A 19,340-nucleotide genomic window follows, 5' to 3' on the forward strand; every position below is an offset into this window, starting at 1 on the left:
CTGAGCTGGCCCACTCTGCATAGCAACCTGTGGGTGAGTGAGGGAGGGGTGTACTGATGGCTTGTGAATAATTTAATGCAAAATTATGTCACAGCTTCAGGCTAATAATTTGATAACACAGGGAGGGGATCAGCTTTCACCGGGTCAGACCCTGAATACCTCCAAGCAGTGCTTCTCCGTAGAATCTTTGTGCTCCGTTAGTGCTCTGAAGCAACAGGTGGCTGCTTCACATCAGCTTTTGTTTCAAAGGCTGACTTCATCATGTACTGACATGTGATATTGTTGAGTTAGATAGGAGGGTACCGCCCAGCTTTCTCTCTGAAATTCAGTTTTCTGTCATAGTGATGTCCCCCTAAGTCAAAGAACAGGAACAATAATGCTGACACTGTTTACTCATTGAGTTTTGTGAGCTTTTTCTAATTGAATTTCCTCCTGTTCCCAGAGATGACCGGCAGACATGACGGAGAGTTTGAAGACACAATTTGATTTCCAGAGCCCTGTCATACAAGCCCAGGTGAGCTGCTGACTCATGGCCAGACAAGAGGGTGACGTGGGAATAAAGTGTTCTTTCCATCTTCTGTGATTCTGTGATTCATTCCTCATTCTCACTCCTGTGACTTTTGATAGTGTTAATCCTGTCCTCTCTAAACAACATAATGTAGCATATCTCCTACAGGAACTCCATGGGTAGGTTCAGTTTTGATACCTGGTTCAATTTTGTATTCATATTCAGATATACCCACCTGTACAATCTAATGCGATCCAATTCAACAACTCTGCCATGACTTCTAGTTTTATGATGCTTATACATGTAGTATTGAGCTCATAGTTAGTTAGTTAGTTAGTTAGTTACAGTATTTGAAAGGATTCAGGGTATTTTAAAGAAGTTGGGAAGATTTTAGTCTAGCTTAACATCCAGACTGCATACAGAGGGAAGCAGCTAGTTTGACTCTATCTGAAGTGTAAGTAATGCATGTAAAATTACACCCAGCAAACCTTAATCCCCAAATCCTAACCCTAACCCTAACCCTAACCTCTGAACTTCTTCTTGCTTGTGGTTTTTCAGGCAGTTATGAGGTATAAGTATTTCTTGGTGAAGACAACCATTTATCCATCCACTTTGCACTTCTGTGTACCATCTACTGTACCACTATGAGCGTGGTTACACAGATCTGGTTGGAGAGTACAGGTTTCGGTTTTGTAAAGACACAATGGCAGCAAACCTGGCAACCTCACTCTGATGACACTCTAATGTCGGAATAGTTCCAGCATATAACTCCTTGTACGGATTAAACAAGCAACATACGTAATGTTAATCAGTGAGATTTTGAGGTATCGGTAGGCTGCTTCCTGTAACACACAAACATATTTCCCAAAACGTTCTTTATGTGTATAAAATGTCACTGAGACTTTAATGTGACTGTTTGCTCCATTACCAAAAACAGTGACTGTGGTCAGCCTGGATTCATCAGAGTTCCAGTTGATTCCAGTAGTGATCCCTGTAAAGACCAGTACCTTACTTTGAGCTGAAATGTACATGTCGATCTGCTCTTTGTTTTCCAGACAGTGAGAAACCTTGTAGCTGCTGTGCTAAAGGAGAAGGGCCAAAATGGGCAAATTACCGGGTCCTCCACACAGGTGAGTTCTTTCAATATAATGTTTTTGTTTGTTTTGTTTTGTTTTTCAAAATAAAAGTCCCTATAATGGCTCCCATACTCACTAATATGAAGCGCTTCCTGTTGTATCAGTATGTATGATAATTTGATTGGTTGGAGTTATTAATTAACTTCTTGTTCAAAAAGGAATAGTGCCTTTGTCATTGGAGACTTCAGCAGTATAGCATTGCATTTCTATAATATCCTCAGTAAGGACAGCAAAAAAGAACCAAATTGATGCAGAAGAGATGATAAATCTTCATGTTAAATTCTAGTGCTTACATTACTCACAATGCAACTCGATTACTGACAGTTCAGTCAGAGTTTCAGGTGTATTTATGCTACTAGCAGCTATTGTATCCTTTAGCAGAGATGGGGAACAGGCTACCGTGTTTTGCTAACCTCTTCTTTCTAACTCTACACCTCCACATTTTATTACCTTTCAAACTTGTAGTCTTCAGCCCCATTTTTATGGAAGCATAGCTCCCACTCTCCAATCCCGTCCCCTTGCATTATTATGTTTTCATTATATCAGTGGTATAAAATGATCTTCAAATGACAATAATATTGTTTATCGCGATTATTTCTGAGACAATATATCGTCCAACAAAACAAATCGTGACAAGCCTACTATTCTGTGCTTTTCCATAGCTGAGTCTTATGTCATGGTGCCTGTAAGATACATTTGAAATGAAAACCTGTATTGACTATGTTGGTGGTGTGTATCAGGGTCCAGCGCTGGAGGCTTTGTGGCAGCAGTGCTGCAGCGACTGCGCTCCAATGCGTTCAACCTGCTGCGATGCCATGGTGCTGCTGGTGGATCAGGGCCACGCAGACCTGCACTACGTCCTCAACAGCGTACTCAACCTCCTGCCCTCTGCAAGGTACACAAAACACACTCATGCTGCAGCTTGTCTCATGCCTCTTGAATTGTTTAAGATAGTGGGTTCATTAAAAAAAGCATGCATGTTTTAAATCAGCTATGAAATACCAGAGACTATAAGAAGGGTACTCAACAATAATACTACATACATATGTCCTAACTTCTTTGTCATATTTTTGAGAAAAATGTTCCGACTTCTGGGACAAATCAAGTGGAACGTTTAGTCTTTTCTTCACAGCTTGGATGATTCTCATATAAGACAGTGCCTCTTTTATTGGCTTGTAAAGTCTACCGTAAAGTTCGTCCAATTTGACTTTTCAGAACGATGCTGTCAGCTCAGTACCACCAAGATTTACTCTCATATCCAGTAAAACATCAAAGTTCTTCAGTGCATGCATTTATAGGTGTGTCAACAGTTGAAATGCTCCTTCCGGTGATAATACAACGGAACCATCTGATTTTTCGTTTTGCCAGTATTTTAAAAATTCTTAAAATACCATAATAGACACAAGATATTTTTTACTTCTTCTGCTGGTATGAGATTCAAGCACTGAGAACAGACCTTATACATACATCATTACGCTTGTTAAAGTTCATGATAGGAACTGAAATTGTGTTTTATTGACAAAAATGGTGACACATTGATGCCAATACCAATATTAGTGAATAAAAAAAAATCCAAAATTAAAATATATATTGGCTGATAAGACCTCCATAATACATATCTTTGTCCTAAGCGTTTGAAAACATTTGGGGGATCATTACAAAAAATGTGTGTTTCTGTATATACACAATATATACATAAACACACAGGCCGAGGTATTATCAGCCAATATATCGATATGGGAATTTTTTTACTCCCTAATTTCGGTATCAGCCATGATATTTAACATTTTAAAAAACTTTATTGTGTAAAATGACATCAGTGCACCGAAACAGTAAACTTCACTAGGAATTGAATCATTACAATTAGACATGAATTAAAAAAAAAAAACATGCATATATTAAACTTAAACTAAGAAAAAGGGTCACATTTACATAAACTGCTGCCAATATAAGTTAAAATATCAGCATTTATCGTACAACATATTCACTAATACTGATATATCTGTGATAGGTCAATATCGGCCAATAATATCGGCTGGACGATATATCAGTCGGACTTTAATACAAACAAATGTATAAAACCAAAGTCTGTGATGTATGAATCTCTGTCTCTTTTTCTCTCTTGATTGATAAAGAGGAAAAATTACAGCTAAAAGAAGACTGATATTTCAATAAATATTTCAATAATTTAAATAATATCTGAAAGTGCCTTAATAAACTACAGCTTTACTTAAATGTTCCTGTTTTTCTTCACTAAGTGTGAACACAAAGCTGACTAAAAAGCAGGTTGCAGTTGAACAAATATGACTATAGCTCTTACATTATTATATAACATTGGATCTCAGGACTAAATCTAAAAATAGCTGACAGACCTAACTGGCAAGCCTGCACAGTACATACTCTACTTGTACTATCTGTAGAGTATGTTGATAACACAGCACCTCAATACAGAAGCAGAATATAGCATTCAATAACAGAGAGGGTGACACATTGTCTTTACCACCTCTGCTGTGTTGTCTATGATCTATTCATTTTTCTCATGGGCCAGCCATCAGAGCAGGAGACGGGAGTCTGACTGCAAAGTGACCTTTTCTATTCAACGTAATGACACGTCTTACAGTACGTGGAAAATGTTGAGTCAGCTGGGAAAATGACCTTTGTTCAGCATCTGCCAATGATTGGTCGGACCAAAGATTTTCCACAATCCTTTTTACTTCCCACAATAATGAATGTGTGTATTTTAAGATGTGACTATGACTATGGTTAATGTGTACATGTGACAGAAAACAAACAGAGAATGAACACACACACAACATAGTGAAGCTTTCAGCAGCTAAAAATACATGTTTCTGGAGGAGACCAAAACAGAGTTAAAAGGAGAGTGAATATTTGACTTACATTCATCAGGGGGGCACCAACATGACTCCAAATGAATGCTAATGTTACTCTGTGTTTGTTAACACATTTGCCATAACATAATTTTCTAAGGTGATAACATATCTACTGTAGAGCTGCTGTCAGTGAATTATTAATGAGTTGACATCTATTAAATTAATCGCCAACCATTTTAAATATACTTTTTAAGGTTTTTTTGGTCCTCTATATAATATATTTAAATTTCATCTTCATACTTTTATTAGCTTTTCTTACAATCATCTCACCCGTTCTGCACTACTGAACTTCTTTTAAAATGCTGTTTTTTACTTCATTGTATATATTGTATTTATTCTATTGTACTATTTTTTACTATTTTAAAATGTTTGCTATTTTTATTTCCCATTTTATATTAAATTAATGTTTCTATTTCTTTCTATTTTCTTTTTTGTTCTTTTTAACATTGCTTTATGCTCCTTTTTAGAACTTTTTAATGTGAAACATTTGGTGTATGTAAATGTTTCTGTTGTAAAGCACTTTGAGCTGCATTTATCGTATTAGTATTATCCTGGACTTTGGGAATCAGTAATTGGCATTTTTTGCAATTTTCCACATTTTATAGACCTAATTGATTAATCAGTAAAATAATCAACAGATAAACTGATAATGATTAGATGCAGCTCTAAACATGTCAGTTGTTATGTTTACAGCATTCCATTTTTTATCAAGGTCCATACATATCAGTCAAAACCTGGTTCACTGTTTTCATAGTGTTAGATGGATCTCCTACCGAGTAAAAAAAAGGTTTCACATAAATTGGAGTCTGAAATTCTCTGTGTTTTGTTTTTGACTTCCCGTGAACAGAAATGTCCAGGGACTGATAAAGGTGATTGGACGGCTGCTACAGACACAGGCGGACCAGAGGGACCGAGAAACACACTTTACCTGTCCTTATTCTATCAGGTCAGTCTCTGTCATACACGTAGTGCTTTCACTTTGTTCTACATGTCTGAAATTAATGATATCAGACTACACTTGTAGCTGTAATGACATCAGCAGGGTTATTTCCTCAGTGGAGTACCCCTTTTAACTATACATGAGTCACAAAATCTTTACTTTCCCCTGTGGTACTACCTCTTGAAACAAAACACCCCAGCTTTAGAGACTGTGCTGCTGGCTACATAGACATTATGAGGCAGGATGCGAGCAAACATGTGCCCGTTGGGAGTGTTTAAAGAGATTTGCTCTCAACTCGATCTAGATGTAGTTGATAGGAGGAAGTCTGGTGGGAGATTGTGGGAGGATGTCTTTAATAAGTCAACCCTACCTCCTACCCAAAATAGTAGGGGTTTGGATCCATCTTATAAAGTCCAAATTGCATATTCATGGGCAGAATGTTCAGAATCAGTTATGGCAATCAGTATGATAGTTCGTTTTTTCATAGTAAAACTGCTTTTTGAACTACTGGAGTGGCTCATATTCGCATCAAAAGCCAAGTAGATTAGGAATTAGATATACAGGTGATTTGTAATCTGCCAACAAACAGTGAAGAAGATGATAGTAATCTTGTTGCGCTACATAAAACAACCTCTCTCTCAACACTGTTTTTCTGTGTGATGATGGATTTGGCCTCCAAATAAAGCAGTTTAGAAGATCCAGATAAACTGTTGGTTCATTTAGAACTAATGTAGATCTAATCATCTGACTGCTATATAGAGATGGACGTAGCGAGGTGTGATGAAACCCACTGGTTTATTGGGGGCCCAAAGTTGCAGGTTATTGTCAACTCTACCATTTCCGTTTGGAGCAAGGAACTTCCAGATAAGTAGTAGGGGATTTTGATGGTGCACTCCAGTTGTACTCAGAAGTTGGAATTTCCAAGTTCTCTTTCAACTGTGTTCCAGTTGAAGTTGGATTTCTAATTCAGAAAGTCGGACGAACCTCACCAGCCCCAACTTCAAAATCCAAGATTGTAGCCTTGTATATAAACAGTGTGAAAGTTGGAGTAATATCCTGTTTATTAGCAGTTTTCCAACTTCTATCTGTGGACATGTTGCTATACTGTTTGTTTGAATAAAATGCTTTTTTCATATATGTATGAGGTATTGCTATCAGTGGCTAACCTAGCTAGAACTGGTTGGAATTCTGGTACTGCCCTCTAACTGGAATGAATCAGACTTGGCTGTGATGTTGTTCCCAGCTCTGACTTCCAACTTCCGATGTAAATGGAACTCGGCATATGACTCTCATGCACTTGAAACACGCCACGCTACCTAAGAGCCAAGCTAACAGTAGCTTAATGGAAATACCAAGCATTTCACACTTGGACCAACGTTACCTATTGTAGCTAAATTGCTAGCTAACAGTGCAGGTATTATTGTCAAGTGTCATTACACTTAATGAAATGTCGAGTTAATAGTTCGAGGAGGAGTGAGCCAACTGTCAATCAATACAGTAGAAATCACAGCCACTAAAAATCTTCAAATCTTTTTAAACGTTCAAAATGATCACCAGAATTATTATAAGAGGGTATGAATCCAGAGATTGAGACCATGATGACATGTTGAAAAAATGTTTAACTTAGTATTTCTAGAGAGAATTTGAGGCCTTTTTGAATTGGAGTCAGTTGGAGCATCTACTGGCCATCAGAGGTATTGCAGTTTAAGGTATATCTGTATTGGCTTCAGTCTCAAGCTGCAATAGTTGCTGCTTGCTGGCTGTTCATGTTTTCTTGGCTTTCTTTATGATTTCATTGTGATACCAAATCTCAGCAATTATTATGTGAGTACAGTATTATCATATCGGATTGGTATTTTGTGGTTTTCGCGGCGCAACAGAGAACAGCCGTGATTAGGAGAATGCGAACGATCCAGTCAGCAGTCAGAGTGGGGGCAGTTCTCTGTGTTACAGATCAGTCTAAATGCTTGGATAAAGTGTAGGGCTGCGCTCCTGCTGGAGTCTGGACAGAGCCCCCTCCTCCTACTCCTCCTCCTCCTCCTCCAGCTCTGCACCTCTGCCAAGATCCTGGGGCCTCCTTAATCAGTTACAGCGGGTGATAAAAAGACTGAGCTGCTTTGTCTTTTTTCTTTTTCCTTTTTTCCTTCATGTTTCTCTTCCTCCCTCCTGCTCTCCACATTTCTCTGTCTATACCCCCCAACAGCCTCTCCTCCTTTTTTTTTGTTTTCCCCGCTCTCTCTCCACATCTATATCCCCCAAATTTCTTTCTCTCCTCCAGTCTTCTCATCTTTTCATTGTCCCTTTTTTTCTCATTCCGTCTTCATCGCTGTCTCTGCTGTCTGTGTCTGTCTGGCGGCCTGAACCTCCCCGGTGGGAAGATGAATGTGTTGAGGGCAGCAGGGTGGCGCCGTTGGCCTGGCAGTCTGGCCCGCCATTGGTCGTCGGGCCTGGCACTGCTGGGTAACTGTAAATGCTGCAGGATTAATGGAGGATGCACACTGGTGCCCATTGTTGACCGTCTGCTCGCCACTGCCCCGTGCAATCTGCCACCGAGACTCTGAGCCACTTCAGCCCCCAGCAGGATCAGGGAAGGTTCAGGGCTCTGTCCGGCACACCACCTCGTTTCTCATGTGATGCTAGTCTGGCTGTCCCCCTGCAGGCTTTCCCACATACCCGCTGTATCTAGCCTGTCTGCTCAGGTGCACTAAAATGGTCATTCACACATTATTTATTGAAATATATCGTATTCTTATTGCAGCTGTATTGGGGACTAAGCAGACTCACCTGTCTTAACCTGCAGCCCTGATATAAAACCTTTCACTTGTTACACATTTACAAATACTACCTTTTCTTTTTACAATACATCTAAGCAGGTAGCACAAGTATAAGTAAAAAAAAGAACAGGTTACCAAAAGAGAAAATCCTATATGTTCATCACTATAGATTAACTGATGCTAGATTTTTGAGGCCAATATCAGTAAATGGTTCAGCAACAGTATATCAGCTTATAGGTCAGACTTTTATTTTGGAACATAAACACAAACATTGTGCTTTTTTTAATGTACTTTTTACAGAACATGGGTTTCATGTAAAAAAAAATAAAAATGGTGCACAATATTTGATCATTCATGCTGTCAAATGAACAGTAGCTTTATAAGTTAACGAGGCTTCCTCAGCACACAGAAAAATGTCCCAACTTCTGGCTTATTTCTGTATTCCAGCTCTGTATTCCATAAACATTACAGTGATACAAATAAATAAATCATGTGCACATGAGCACAAGTGATTAATTTGTGAGTACTAATGAGTGTTTTTCCCCTTATAACACCTCTTGGGATCTGTAGCTATTCAAAAATTCAGATGTTAGACGGAGGTCATGTCACCATAAAGGCTGCTGGAAACAAATTTGGTGTACCTGTTTCTCCTTCCTCTACACAAAACATTCAGGTTATGTCACTAAATCAGCTACAATAGATTATCATGGTGTATCAAACTTTTTGGTACTCGTAATCAGAAACTCCTAAATTGATTCAGATCAATGTAGTCAATTGAAGCATGCACTGATTAGTGTTTTATTTTACCTGCTTCACTATTGGCCCCTGTTTGATTATCAAGTTATCTTTTTAATGTCTTTTACCAAGATGTAAAATGTATGAGTGCTCATAACCACCAGATACTGAAATCTGAGTAACACATGTTGTTTCATGTTAAGCATGTTTGTGGATGGTTTGGCTAAACTTGAATACTTAAAATAGAATCTGTATTCTGTAGTCTGCTTTACAATATTAATGAAATGACATAGATGCAATTCTGTTGACTATGTTGTATGTATGTTTTAGTATCTATATTTTTAGTGGAAGATAAGTTTTTGGGTTTAATGCTTTATTGCTTGTATTTTCTTAGTCTCAGTTTCTAGGAATGTGCTGAAGAGATTCTTAGTTTCTGATTGGTTACATTGTAGGATGTTTCAACCAGATAGTTCCCCCGAAGTTTGGATGTTGTTGCTTTTGCGGATTTTATAGATTAATATTTAAAGACTGTCAGAGACTATGTCACTGGATAATATTTCAGTGAGGTTGGCCTGCTATCCAGCTTTCAAACGGTAAACCAGGCCTGTGGTCCAACCCAGACTTCACCTCAGAGGCTGGAGTGATAGTCCAGGAAACTGGGCGTTACAGCAGACACAGTCTACCTGGTCCATTAGTCAACCAGCAGTCTGATTCTGCTGTGAACTTGGAGTTGAACCAAAAAGGAAGACAGTCTCTGTCTTGACTTCCTTTGTGTGGCAGCTGGAAGAGGAAGCAGTGTGATAGGCTGATGGATGGGAGCCGCATTGAAGCTGAGGGTTGGGAGACGGCCACAGGGAACCTGAGGAGGGGAAGGAGGGGAAGGAGGGGAAGGGGGGGCAGAGATGGTCAGACAGATTATAGCATGTGAAGACAGGGAAGAAGGAGTAGAGTAGTTCACAAGCTGCCACAAGCACACAGGCACTCTCAGTCGTTGAACTTCCTTCCTATACACTTAGATATGTGATGATTGATGGAACGCATTGGTTAGCTGACGGTGGCATTCACCCCATCCCCCCCCCCCCCCCCCACTGCACACACACATACACACACCACCCTACTCTGTTGTTTTAACCTCTGGCCTGTCTGTGGGTTGTAGTCTGAACAATACACACAGACTTCACCTTGGATTTGACCCTAGTGTTTCGTCTGGGCTTAATGGGTTTGCAAATTCAAGAGTAATGGAGGCTCACAGGACAGGACAGGACAGGACAGGTAGAGGGCAGGAAGACCTTCAGTTGGTGGTATTGAGAAATAGTTACCGTTTTAAACTTCCAATCAATTTGAAACAATAAGCAAACATAAGAAGAATGAATATATATATTTTTCTTGCCCTTTTTTAATTAGCACAACCAAAAATCAAGCAACATAGCTCAATAGTTAAATCATACAGTTGAATTATACAGACAACCAATTAGACAGCTCCAAAAAGCCAGCAAACACAAAATTATTGGCAAAAACAAAACAAAAAAACAAACCCAAAAATAAATAAAATAAGGAACATAACAAGAATATGTTTTTTTACCGCAGTGTTTTATAGTGAGGGTGAAGCACCTCACCTCAACTAACTTAACTAAGTTTTAGTTTTAGTTTTAGTGTAGTGTAGCGTAGCGTAGTGTAGTGTAGTATGGTATGGTTGTGTATGCATAAATAAATAAATAAAGCAGTTTTAATGAAAAGGTGTAGGCTGAAGCATTTGCTTATAACACCAACCCTTTTAACATTAGTCATTCAATAGATCCCAATGTGCATAACAAACACAAAACATTTATAATAATAGGCTACATATATAATGCACATATAATAAAACAGTGTAAATATACACATATGTCCTTATACAGTATATCCCCAAGACTAACAAGGTTCTTATACATAAAGCAATCCATTACTAAATACATATCTACAATTATATTTATAACTCAGTTTTATATTTATCAATCATCTTATTTTGAAATATTGTTTGAAATCTAGTGTAGTGTTCTTTTTTAAGTATATTCCGCAAATTGACTCAAACATCTGTTTAACATCACTACTAGTTTGGAGTCAATCACAATCCAGTATGCAACTTACTCAAGTGTGATGTGGGAAGTTGAAGCCTCCAGTGCACAAACACTGAAGATGAACTTCACAGTGAAGGAGGAGACATCTTACATTAGCGGTTAAACTTTTGAAATGAAATATATTTGTATTCATAGATTCTGTGCCGTGCAGGATGTGCTACACACTCACACTGATTAGAATTGTCCCTGGCATTCCATTACTCCACCCCTCCTGCTACCTGTGATATATTTCTTTTTAAATGATGTCTAGCTGCATGTGAACTGAAAGCAAAGAGGCTCAGGTGTATCTGAGGAAGTCAAATCATCACCTCTGTGAAGAAGTGTCCTAAAACACAATAACAACCCTGACACTGATGTCTGTATGTGATGATAGGACTATCTGTCCAAGCAGGTCTACAACTGTAACTACAGCTTTCTTCTCTAATGATTTACTTTAATGATTAGAGAAGTTTCTTTCAGTAGTTGGAAACAGTTATATGGCTGCAGCAGATATGGTGGAACATTGAACTTGACGGGACAGAGGATAAAACTGTTCCATCAGATCTGACTGAGCTTTATTACAAACAGTCTCACTCTATAAACCTGGAATCTGTGTGGAACAGCTGACCTTTCAGATGTGAAGGAAAGCACAGAACTTTAACTATTGTTGGCAGATTTCATTAATTAATGAAGTATAAACAATAGTAGGATTTTGTATTTGAATTTTTTTGTAGAAAACAAGACACACATTGTTATTCCAAGCAGAGTCTCTTCATATGTATTAAAAGCTGGCTGGAGGGGAAAGTTAAACACTTGACCTCTCCTGAAGAAATAAGATAGCAGGAAGAAAAGGTAGTAAATATTGCAGATCTGAAGTCCTCGCCCTAAAAATGCTTCAGGATCAAGTTTTTAAAAGGATCTTAATTGGATCTTGTGTAGATTACAAGAACAAATACAACATTTAAAAAATGTAATTTATCCTACATGTTACAATAAAGTGTGGCCAGTACCAAAGAGCAAACCATCAATGAAGAGCATAGAGTGCTTGTATATAGTCCAGTATGTTCCAGGAGATATGATGATCAAGACTTCTCCTCCTCCTCCACATCAGCTCATCACAGCTCAGTTTGCTGTTTACGCTGATTAGACTGATTAAACACCAGAGTCACCTGCATGGGTTTAAAAACCAGGATGCGTGGCGTTAATGTGACCTCTGCTTTGTCCCGTTGTGTCGCAGGAGCAGCCCCCACCCATACATCACAGCCCTGGAGAACCGGCCCGACTGCTGGCCCGCTCTGCTGCTGGAGATTGATGACTTCATTCAGCAGGCTGCTGACAGGCAAGCACCGGGCCTTGATCCTGACAGCCAATAGCTGCATCAATTTGAAAAAGCCATCCTCAGAGAACAAGCACATCCCATTTAACTCACTGTCAGCTGTTACGATGCTGTAATGTTAAATACATACACAGCTGCTTGTTTGAGTGGTGATTATTAACACGCTGTGTGTCTTTACACCACAGGAATGAACCAGCTTACATCACCATGCTGGCTCCCTTCCTGCGCTACCTGTACTGTGAACCTCAGAGGCAACCCCAGCTCGCCCTCCTACGACACAGTCTCCTCAGGGTGCTGCTGCCCAAACACCCAGGAGCAGGATCAGACGGCCAGAGCAAGGACCAGGAGAAGACGTTGCCGGTGTTGGACAGCCTGCTGCACTGTCTCTGCCAGCTGGTGCCACACATGCAGGTGATGGTGATGGTGATGGTGATGGGGGAATGGGCTGTTTTTAGGCCATGAGATGCTGATGTCAGTATTGGAGTATTATTCTATGATATTTTAATAGAACAATACAAGAATCATATCTTCTAATGGGAAGTCTTTAGCCCCCCCCCCCCCCCCGAATCATAAATATCAAAATATATATATTTAAGGTAAAGTTGCACTTCTTGTCATCACTTTAAACCATAGACTTAGAAACAATTTGGTTTATCAATCTTATGAAATATATTATGCAGCTGTTTTATAACAAAAAATATAAATAGTCAAATTAATTTCAAAATACTGAAATAAAAGGAGCCAAAACTTTGACATTAACTACAAAAAATATGTATTTTAAGTTAGTTATGCTTGTTCTAATCACTTTTAGGCATGGACTTTTGCTGATTAATGATATAAGAAAGAATTTGCTTTATCAGACAGAATATAATATAATTGAAAATGTAAGAATGTTCTCATTCATCTAACTCAACTTATTCATTATTTAAATACTTACTTACTTACCACTACTTACTTATTTATGTTCTGAAGCTCAACCAATCAAAAGCTCCTATATGTAAGAATGGAAAAATGTCCCACTTTGGCGACTCCTAGTGGTTGTATTAAAAAAAGCACATACTAGTTAATAATTATTATAATCATTTTACTCAAGTTGTAGTTTGAGGAAGTAATAAAGGATGAGTTGGTGTTGGCTCTGTGCTGACAGGTGGACAGTGTGGAGGCCGTGCTGGAGCTGCGTGGATTCATGGACACTCTGCTTCAGGGTCTGGCCGGGGCCTCCGAGGAGCGATGGAGGACTGAGAGAGTCGGGCTGATGCTGCAGCTGCTTTGCGCCTGTCAGCGCTGCCTAAAGTTAAGCGGAGACTGCAGACCGCTCCTCAGCTTAATGCAACAGCTCCTTCCTGCCTGCCAACAGGTGACACAGCAGCATTTCTCATCCAATAAGATTTTAGATCATCATTTTCATTCCAAACTCATCTGAATGTGGTATTTATTTAGGATCACATAACCAGCATCAGGACACACAATAATACTATATGTGTATTAACACTGTGTGCTTGCAGGAGCTGCCATTGGACGAGCTGCTGATGGGCGTGGCCTTGCTCCTGCTTGAGGCTCCTGCAGCTCAGCAGACCAGCCTGCTCAGTTTAGGTAGGAAAAAAAAAGAAAGAAATAACCTGTAAAATTTTAACACTTCAGCTTTTTATTGTGTGTCCCAAAATGTCAAACTCTGCCTTCAAGACATTATAAAACAACACCATCACCAATCGTTTGTTTAAAACATACTGAAGACTTAATAGATCCCCTGGTGAAAAATGATTGGTGCAGACCACCGGTAAATCACCTGGCTGAAATCCTGACCTGCAGATGAAACCATTTTTATATCATACTGCTCCGAACAGATTAAAATCACATCATCCTGTAAAAGGCCTGCTGCAGGGGAAACAAAGTCAAGGCCAAACACTCCATATCATCTTCTCCAGCATCTGCAAATCAGCTCATTAAGAGTATTTCATCACTAATTGGTTTGTGTAATGAATATCATAACAAGCCGTGATGTTAGGCTCATTATGGGTTATTATGATATTGGGGTGTAGGCTGCACGTTTGGCATAAAAATGTTCATTTCACTCTCCATTAGCAAGCTGTCAGAGGCCAGAAAAAATCTGTTTTTCCTCTGTGTTTTTTCATTTATTCCAAAATCGGAAATACATCCAAAAAGCATGCTGTTTTATACCATGAATACACATCAAGATAATAAAAAGGTTGTCTCTAACATTATCTAGTAATCTTTGCAGAGTCTTTGTTGAATAGTCATGTCTAGTGGATACTTAAAGCTGCACTATTTCATATTATTATATTAACAGTCATTCAAATGTAAAGTAAAAGTGCTTGTACTGATGAATTCAGTTGTTTTCTTATATACATGTATGTAAGCTTTTAATAAAGTGTTTATATAGTATAGTCTCATCTACACCTGTCATGATAACTACTTAAAACACTGATACAGTATAATGGTTCTTTCAGACTGAAATATCTTAACAACTATTTGATGGTATGCAATGACATTTTGGATATATGTCTGAGCAACTGTGAAAAACCTCTGACTAACACCACCAAGAGGTCCAAATGTTCACTTATGCACTTACATATTTCAACATCTACTTGATGGATTGGCACAAAATTGTTCCCTGAGGATAGACCCTTCCGACTTTGGTGACCCGCTGACTATTCCGCTAGCACCACTAGACCTGCCACGATTTTGCCACGACTTTTATTGGACGATATATTGTCTCAGAAATAATCGTGATAAACGATAATATTGTCATTTGAAGATAATTTTATACCACAGATATAATGATAATATAAAAGTATAATAAACTTCTTAGTTTATTTATTTAGAAGACTTTGTTGTAACTCTCTACCTCCCAAACAAATAATATCACTCAGTTGCTGCTGTCAACTCCCCTTACAGTCAAGATAGCATTTATTCATCTGGTATCAAGCATAACTTTAGTGGATTATATCTTGTTGGGGATGGAATCAATCTGCAGATGCTCCTGGTTCAAAATGATACAGTACCAAACTTTTCTATAAATGCCACTTTTGAGCCATGACAAGTTCTTGATTTTATCCTGTTGTTATCCTACTTCACATTCTAATCCCTAACATGATTTGTATCTTTTTCTCCCCTTTTTCTGTCCTAATAAAGCTCTGAGTTTAATCCCAGAGCAGGCTGAGCTTTGTCCCTGGTTGAGTCCAGTCCTGGTTCTTCCTGTGCTGCAGCTCCTGTCCTGTTCAGGTCTCACTGAGCCGCTGTCTGACCAGAGGACACACAACCAGAACCACAACCTGGCCCACAGCCTGCTGCGCTGCATCAGCAGACAGACGGATAAACCCCGCCAGGTAGCACTGCAGACATTGTACATTCATCACTTTGTCCCAAGCTGATTTTATTTGCTCTGTCTTAAACGCATATGCACAATAAAGAAGATTGCACAGCCTGGTTTATAGTATAAGTGATTGTTTCAGGGATGTTATTTATTGGAGGATCTCATAACTGCAAATTATATTCTGGCATCCTGAATATTCTTGGTATTTAACTCATGACGTACACTCCCAGAGAGCTGTATAGTTGGTCCACTAGTAGTAAATAATGCCTTCCATGATAATGATGTCATAAAAGAGGAGCATCGCTGTCATAGGTCTCTTGAACTACACTTTTTCAGATTAACAGTGTTTGTTAAATAATCCCATCAGAAAGGAGGTCATGTGACTTTACTGGTAGAAGTACACTAGTGAAACTTTAGCTGTAAGCACTGTCAAACTTCTCTTCACTGCAGTGGACCACAGTGGCTCTGTGTACTACTACTACTATTTTTTGGGCCCATGCTGATACCAATGTTAGGGAATATCAATATATCAGCCGATAATCTTATATATACATAATATTTACATAAGCATACATAAACACAAATGTGGTTACCAAGTACTTGTGACAATAATATGTAATGGAGGATGTGATATTTAACAGTGTAAGAATAAACTTCATTTTTATAAAAACAGTCAACTACACTGGGAGATTAATATGTATATACATTTGGAAAAAGGATTAAATATACATAAAATGCAGCCTATATAGCTTTTTAAAAAAATCAACATATCGGATGGCATAAACACTGATACTAATGTATCTGTGATAGGCCAATATCGGCCAATAATATCGCTCAGGCTCTATTATGTACTGTAGAGTTTATTATCCAAATAATAAGTACAGAACAATATAATAAGTCATATGCAACAATAAAAGAAAAGATTCAGCAGAACCACAAGTGGAATGTATTCTTCCTTCTAATTTGTTGATTTTAGTCACTTCATCTTCTTCTCTCCTTCCACTCAGTCTGCCATACCATTGGTCCTGCCTCTCACTTCCTGGTACAGTGAGCTGAGTGTGGCTCTGTCCGTACTCCGCAAAGTGGCGGGCGATCCCGCGGCGGCCGCCGATTGGCTGCTGTCAGTCCGCTCGGCCCTGTCGTCCAGCCAGCGCCTGCCCTCCACCCTTGTCCTCATCGTGACCCATCTCATCATCACGGGTCGAGAAGATGTCTGCCAGCTGGCTCTGAACGCGGGTCAGGCCATGGCTGCAGCCGACCCCTGCCAGGTAGATAATCCACAACACTCAGTTCTACACAAAGGAGCTCTCTGGGGAAAAGCTTTTATTTCCATGTAAGCTTTAAATAAATGACACACACTTGATATTTGAGTAAGGTTAAAACTGAAATATGTACATTTGACCTTGAGGCAAAACAAGCAATGCCTTCAAGTGTTAGAATTGGGTCTCCTTCTTCAGAGCAGGTAGATGAAGATTAAACTAAATATACTTTTTATTTGGAGACAACTTCTTAGAATATTCTATAAAATGTACATTCACAAAACATTAATACGTGTACAGTACCAAGACCTGTGCATTTTCAAAGAGGAATTGGTATTCATATAAATGCCAAGGTTCAAATAGTAGCCAGCACGGTGAAATAACAGCTAGTTACTAATAGGTCAGATAGTAAATTAAATATAATGAACATTTCCATAATGTCATATACTTACCAAACATACTCTTTCTTTTTTTTTAACAGAAAACCTGTTTTTGTACACAAATTATTTACAAATGTACAAATTAACTAACCCAAAAGGTCTTAAAGGGGACGTATTCTGCACATATCCAGGTCTGTATTTATATTCTGGGGCTCTACTGGAGTATCTTTGCATGATATATGGTTAAAAAAAACCCTCCTCATTTATGTCATATTGGTCCTTTATGCAGCCCCTCAGTTCAGCCTCTGTCTGAAACAGGCCGGTTTAGCCAGATAGCTCCAGGGGCTAACTTCTATTTGTTCTCCTTTACTCCAAATTCAGTTTAACCTTCTACAATACATCTGTACATGAAGGATCCATTAAAGACCCATGGAGCAACTTAAGCACATAAACACATTTAGCAACAAAAGTCTATGGAATCAATGGCCATTTTGGACCTCCTGATTTTTAGGAGGAAGTAGAGGTCATTATGTAAACTAAGTAATCAGAGCAGGTTGAAGCCCTGGTTTCTGCCTTGCAGTGAGAACTTTTACCAACCTTAACCTCAAGTTTTGGAACTTTGACCATGTTTAGAATAGATATACGACATCATACCAGTATAAAAATAACAGAAAATCACAACAGCATATTACGTCCCCTTTCAAAACCGCAGTATAGCATAACTAACATAAAGGTGAACAGTGAAGAAGTTATGAATTTCCATTAACTGTCTCCAAATATAAGCCTGTTGTAGTCGGCTGCCATTTGCGATTTTTCAATATGTAAGCTAGTAGGCAAGGTGAAATATATATACTCTAGAGAGCAAGATCTGATTAGTTTTTGAAATAAAAGTTCCACTCTTACAACACTGGAGAAAAGAAAGTGTGGGCCTCCAGGCAGTAGTTGTAGATGATGATGTTCTTTATGGTCGGTCGTGTTTATGGTTCGTCTGCAGAGTGTCTGGCAGTCTCTGGGAGATGTTGGGATCAGTTATTATGTTTGTTTTGCACATCTACAATTCCACCAATACAAGGTTTAACTTATGACTGCCTGTCTAAGATTCCAGGGAGCTACATCTGAATTTTGCACCCACTCCATCATTAATATCATACCACATCTTTCTCTCAGAGCCTATAGCTCCACATGACAATACAATTATTTGTAGATGCAAATGATATGCAACATTTAAAAACCATTTTCACTTTAGTCTGTCAAAGCGTCTTCTTTTATCCCACCACTAGGGGTCACCGAAGTAAGAAATGTTCCAATTCTCTTCTAAAACCAACCTACAGAGCTTCTCATCGGTTGATGATTTGTCTAATTGGGTTCAACAACGTGGACAACATTGGATTTATTTAAATAAGCAAATTGGAGATGTTGGATGGAACAGTGCTAATGGTTGAGTTATGCTAGAAAATAACTGAATTTTATTTTGTATGTGTCAGTCATACAAGGCATTTATAGTGTTGTATACATTCGTACAGATGAAAAGTGACAGAAAAGAAGTTCTTCACACTTGATTTTTGTCGACTACTGAAAAGAAATTAACTCTACAGCTGCCCGAAAAGAAGGATATCAAACTAAATGCCAGAGCTCTGCCATGGATAACGGCCAACATTAATGAGCAGTATGACATGTGGTCAGTCAACTAAAACTGCAAACACCTTTGATATGGGCTTTTAAAATCTTCACGGCTGGTATGCTTGAATGGACGATTTCATTTACGAAAAACAGATATTTTTGTGAATCTTTGACTTTGAACTGATTGAAATGACAGTGATGGAACCTGCCTTCAACTGCTGGCTCTTCTGCTGTTTCATAAAGAGAGATGTTTAAAACTGACAGACTTCCCTCTGACCCTCTGGGACTGCAAATGGAGTCACTCTAGCTCCAGAAGATGAAGTGAAATATC

General features: G+C 38.8%; 1 protein-coding gene across 1 annotated transcript in view; it reads left to right on the forward strand.

The window, feature by feature from the left end:
- Positions 1-448: 448 nt before the first annotated feature.
- The window catches only part of focad (focadhesin), a 65,134-nt gene continuing 46,242 nt past the window's right edge, over positions 449-19,340 (forward strand). The window contains exons 1-10 of the mRNA XM_053343842.1: positions 449-514; positions 1,564-1,638; positions 2,385-2,539; positions 5,383-5,481; positions 12,318-12,419; positions 12,602-12,827; positions 13,564-13,773; positions 13,922-14,009; positions 15,570-15,763; positions 16,758-17,018. Of these exons, the coding sequence (XP_053199817.1) occupies positions 458-514; positions 1,564-1,638; positions 2,385-2,539; positions 5,383-5,481; positions 12,318-12,419; positions 12,602-12,827; positions 13,564-13,773; positions 13,922-14,009; positions 15,570-15,763; positions 16,758-17,018 (1,467 nt within the window). The 5' untranslated portion in view covers positions 449-457. The remainder of the gene's footprint in view (positions 515-1,563; positions 1,639-2,384; positions 2,540-5,382; positions 5,482-12,317; positions 12,420-12,601; positions 12,828-13,563; positions 13,774-13,921; positions 14,010-15,569; positions 15,764-16,757; positions 17,019-19,340) is intronic.

The sequence above is a fragment of the Scomber japonicus genome, chromosome 22 (genome assembly GCF_027409825.1).
Source record: "Scomber japonicus isolate fScoJap1 chromosome 22, fScoJap1.pri, whole genome shotgun sequence".
In the NCBI taxonomy this organism is placed as follows: Eukaryota; Metazoa; Chordata; class Actinopteri; order Scombriformes; family Scombridae; genus Scomber; species Scomber japonicus.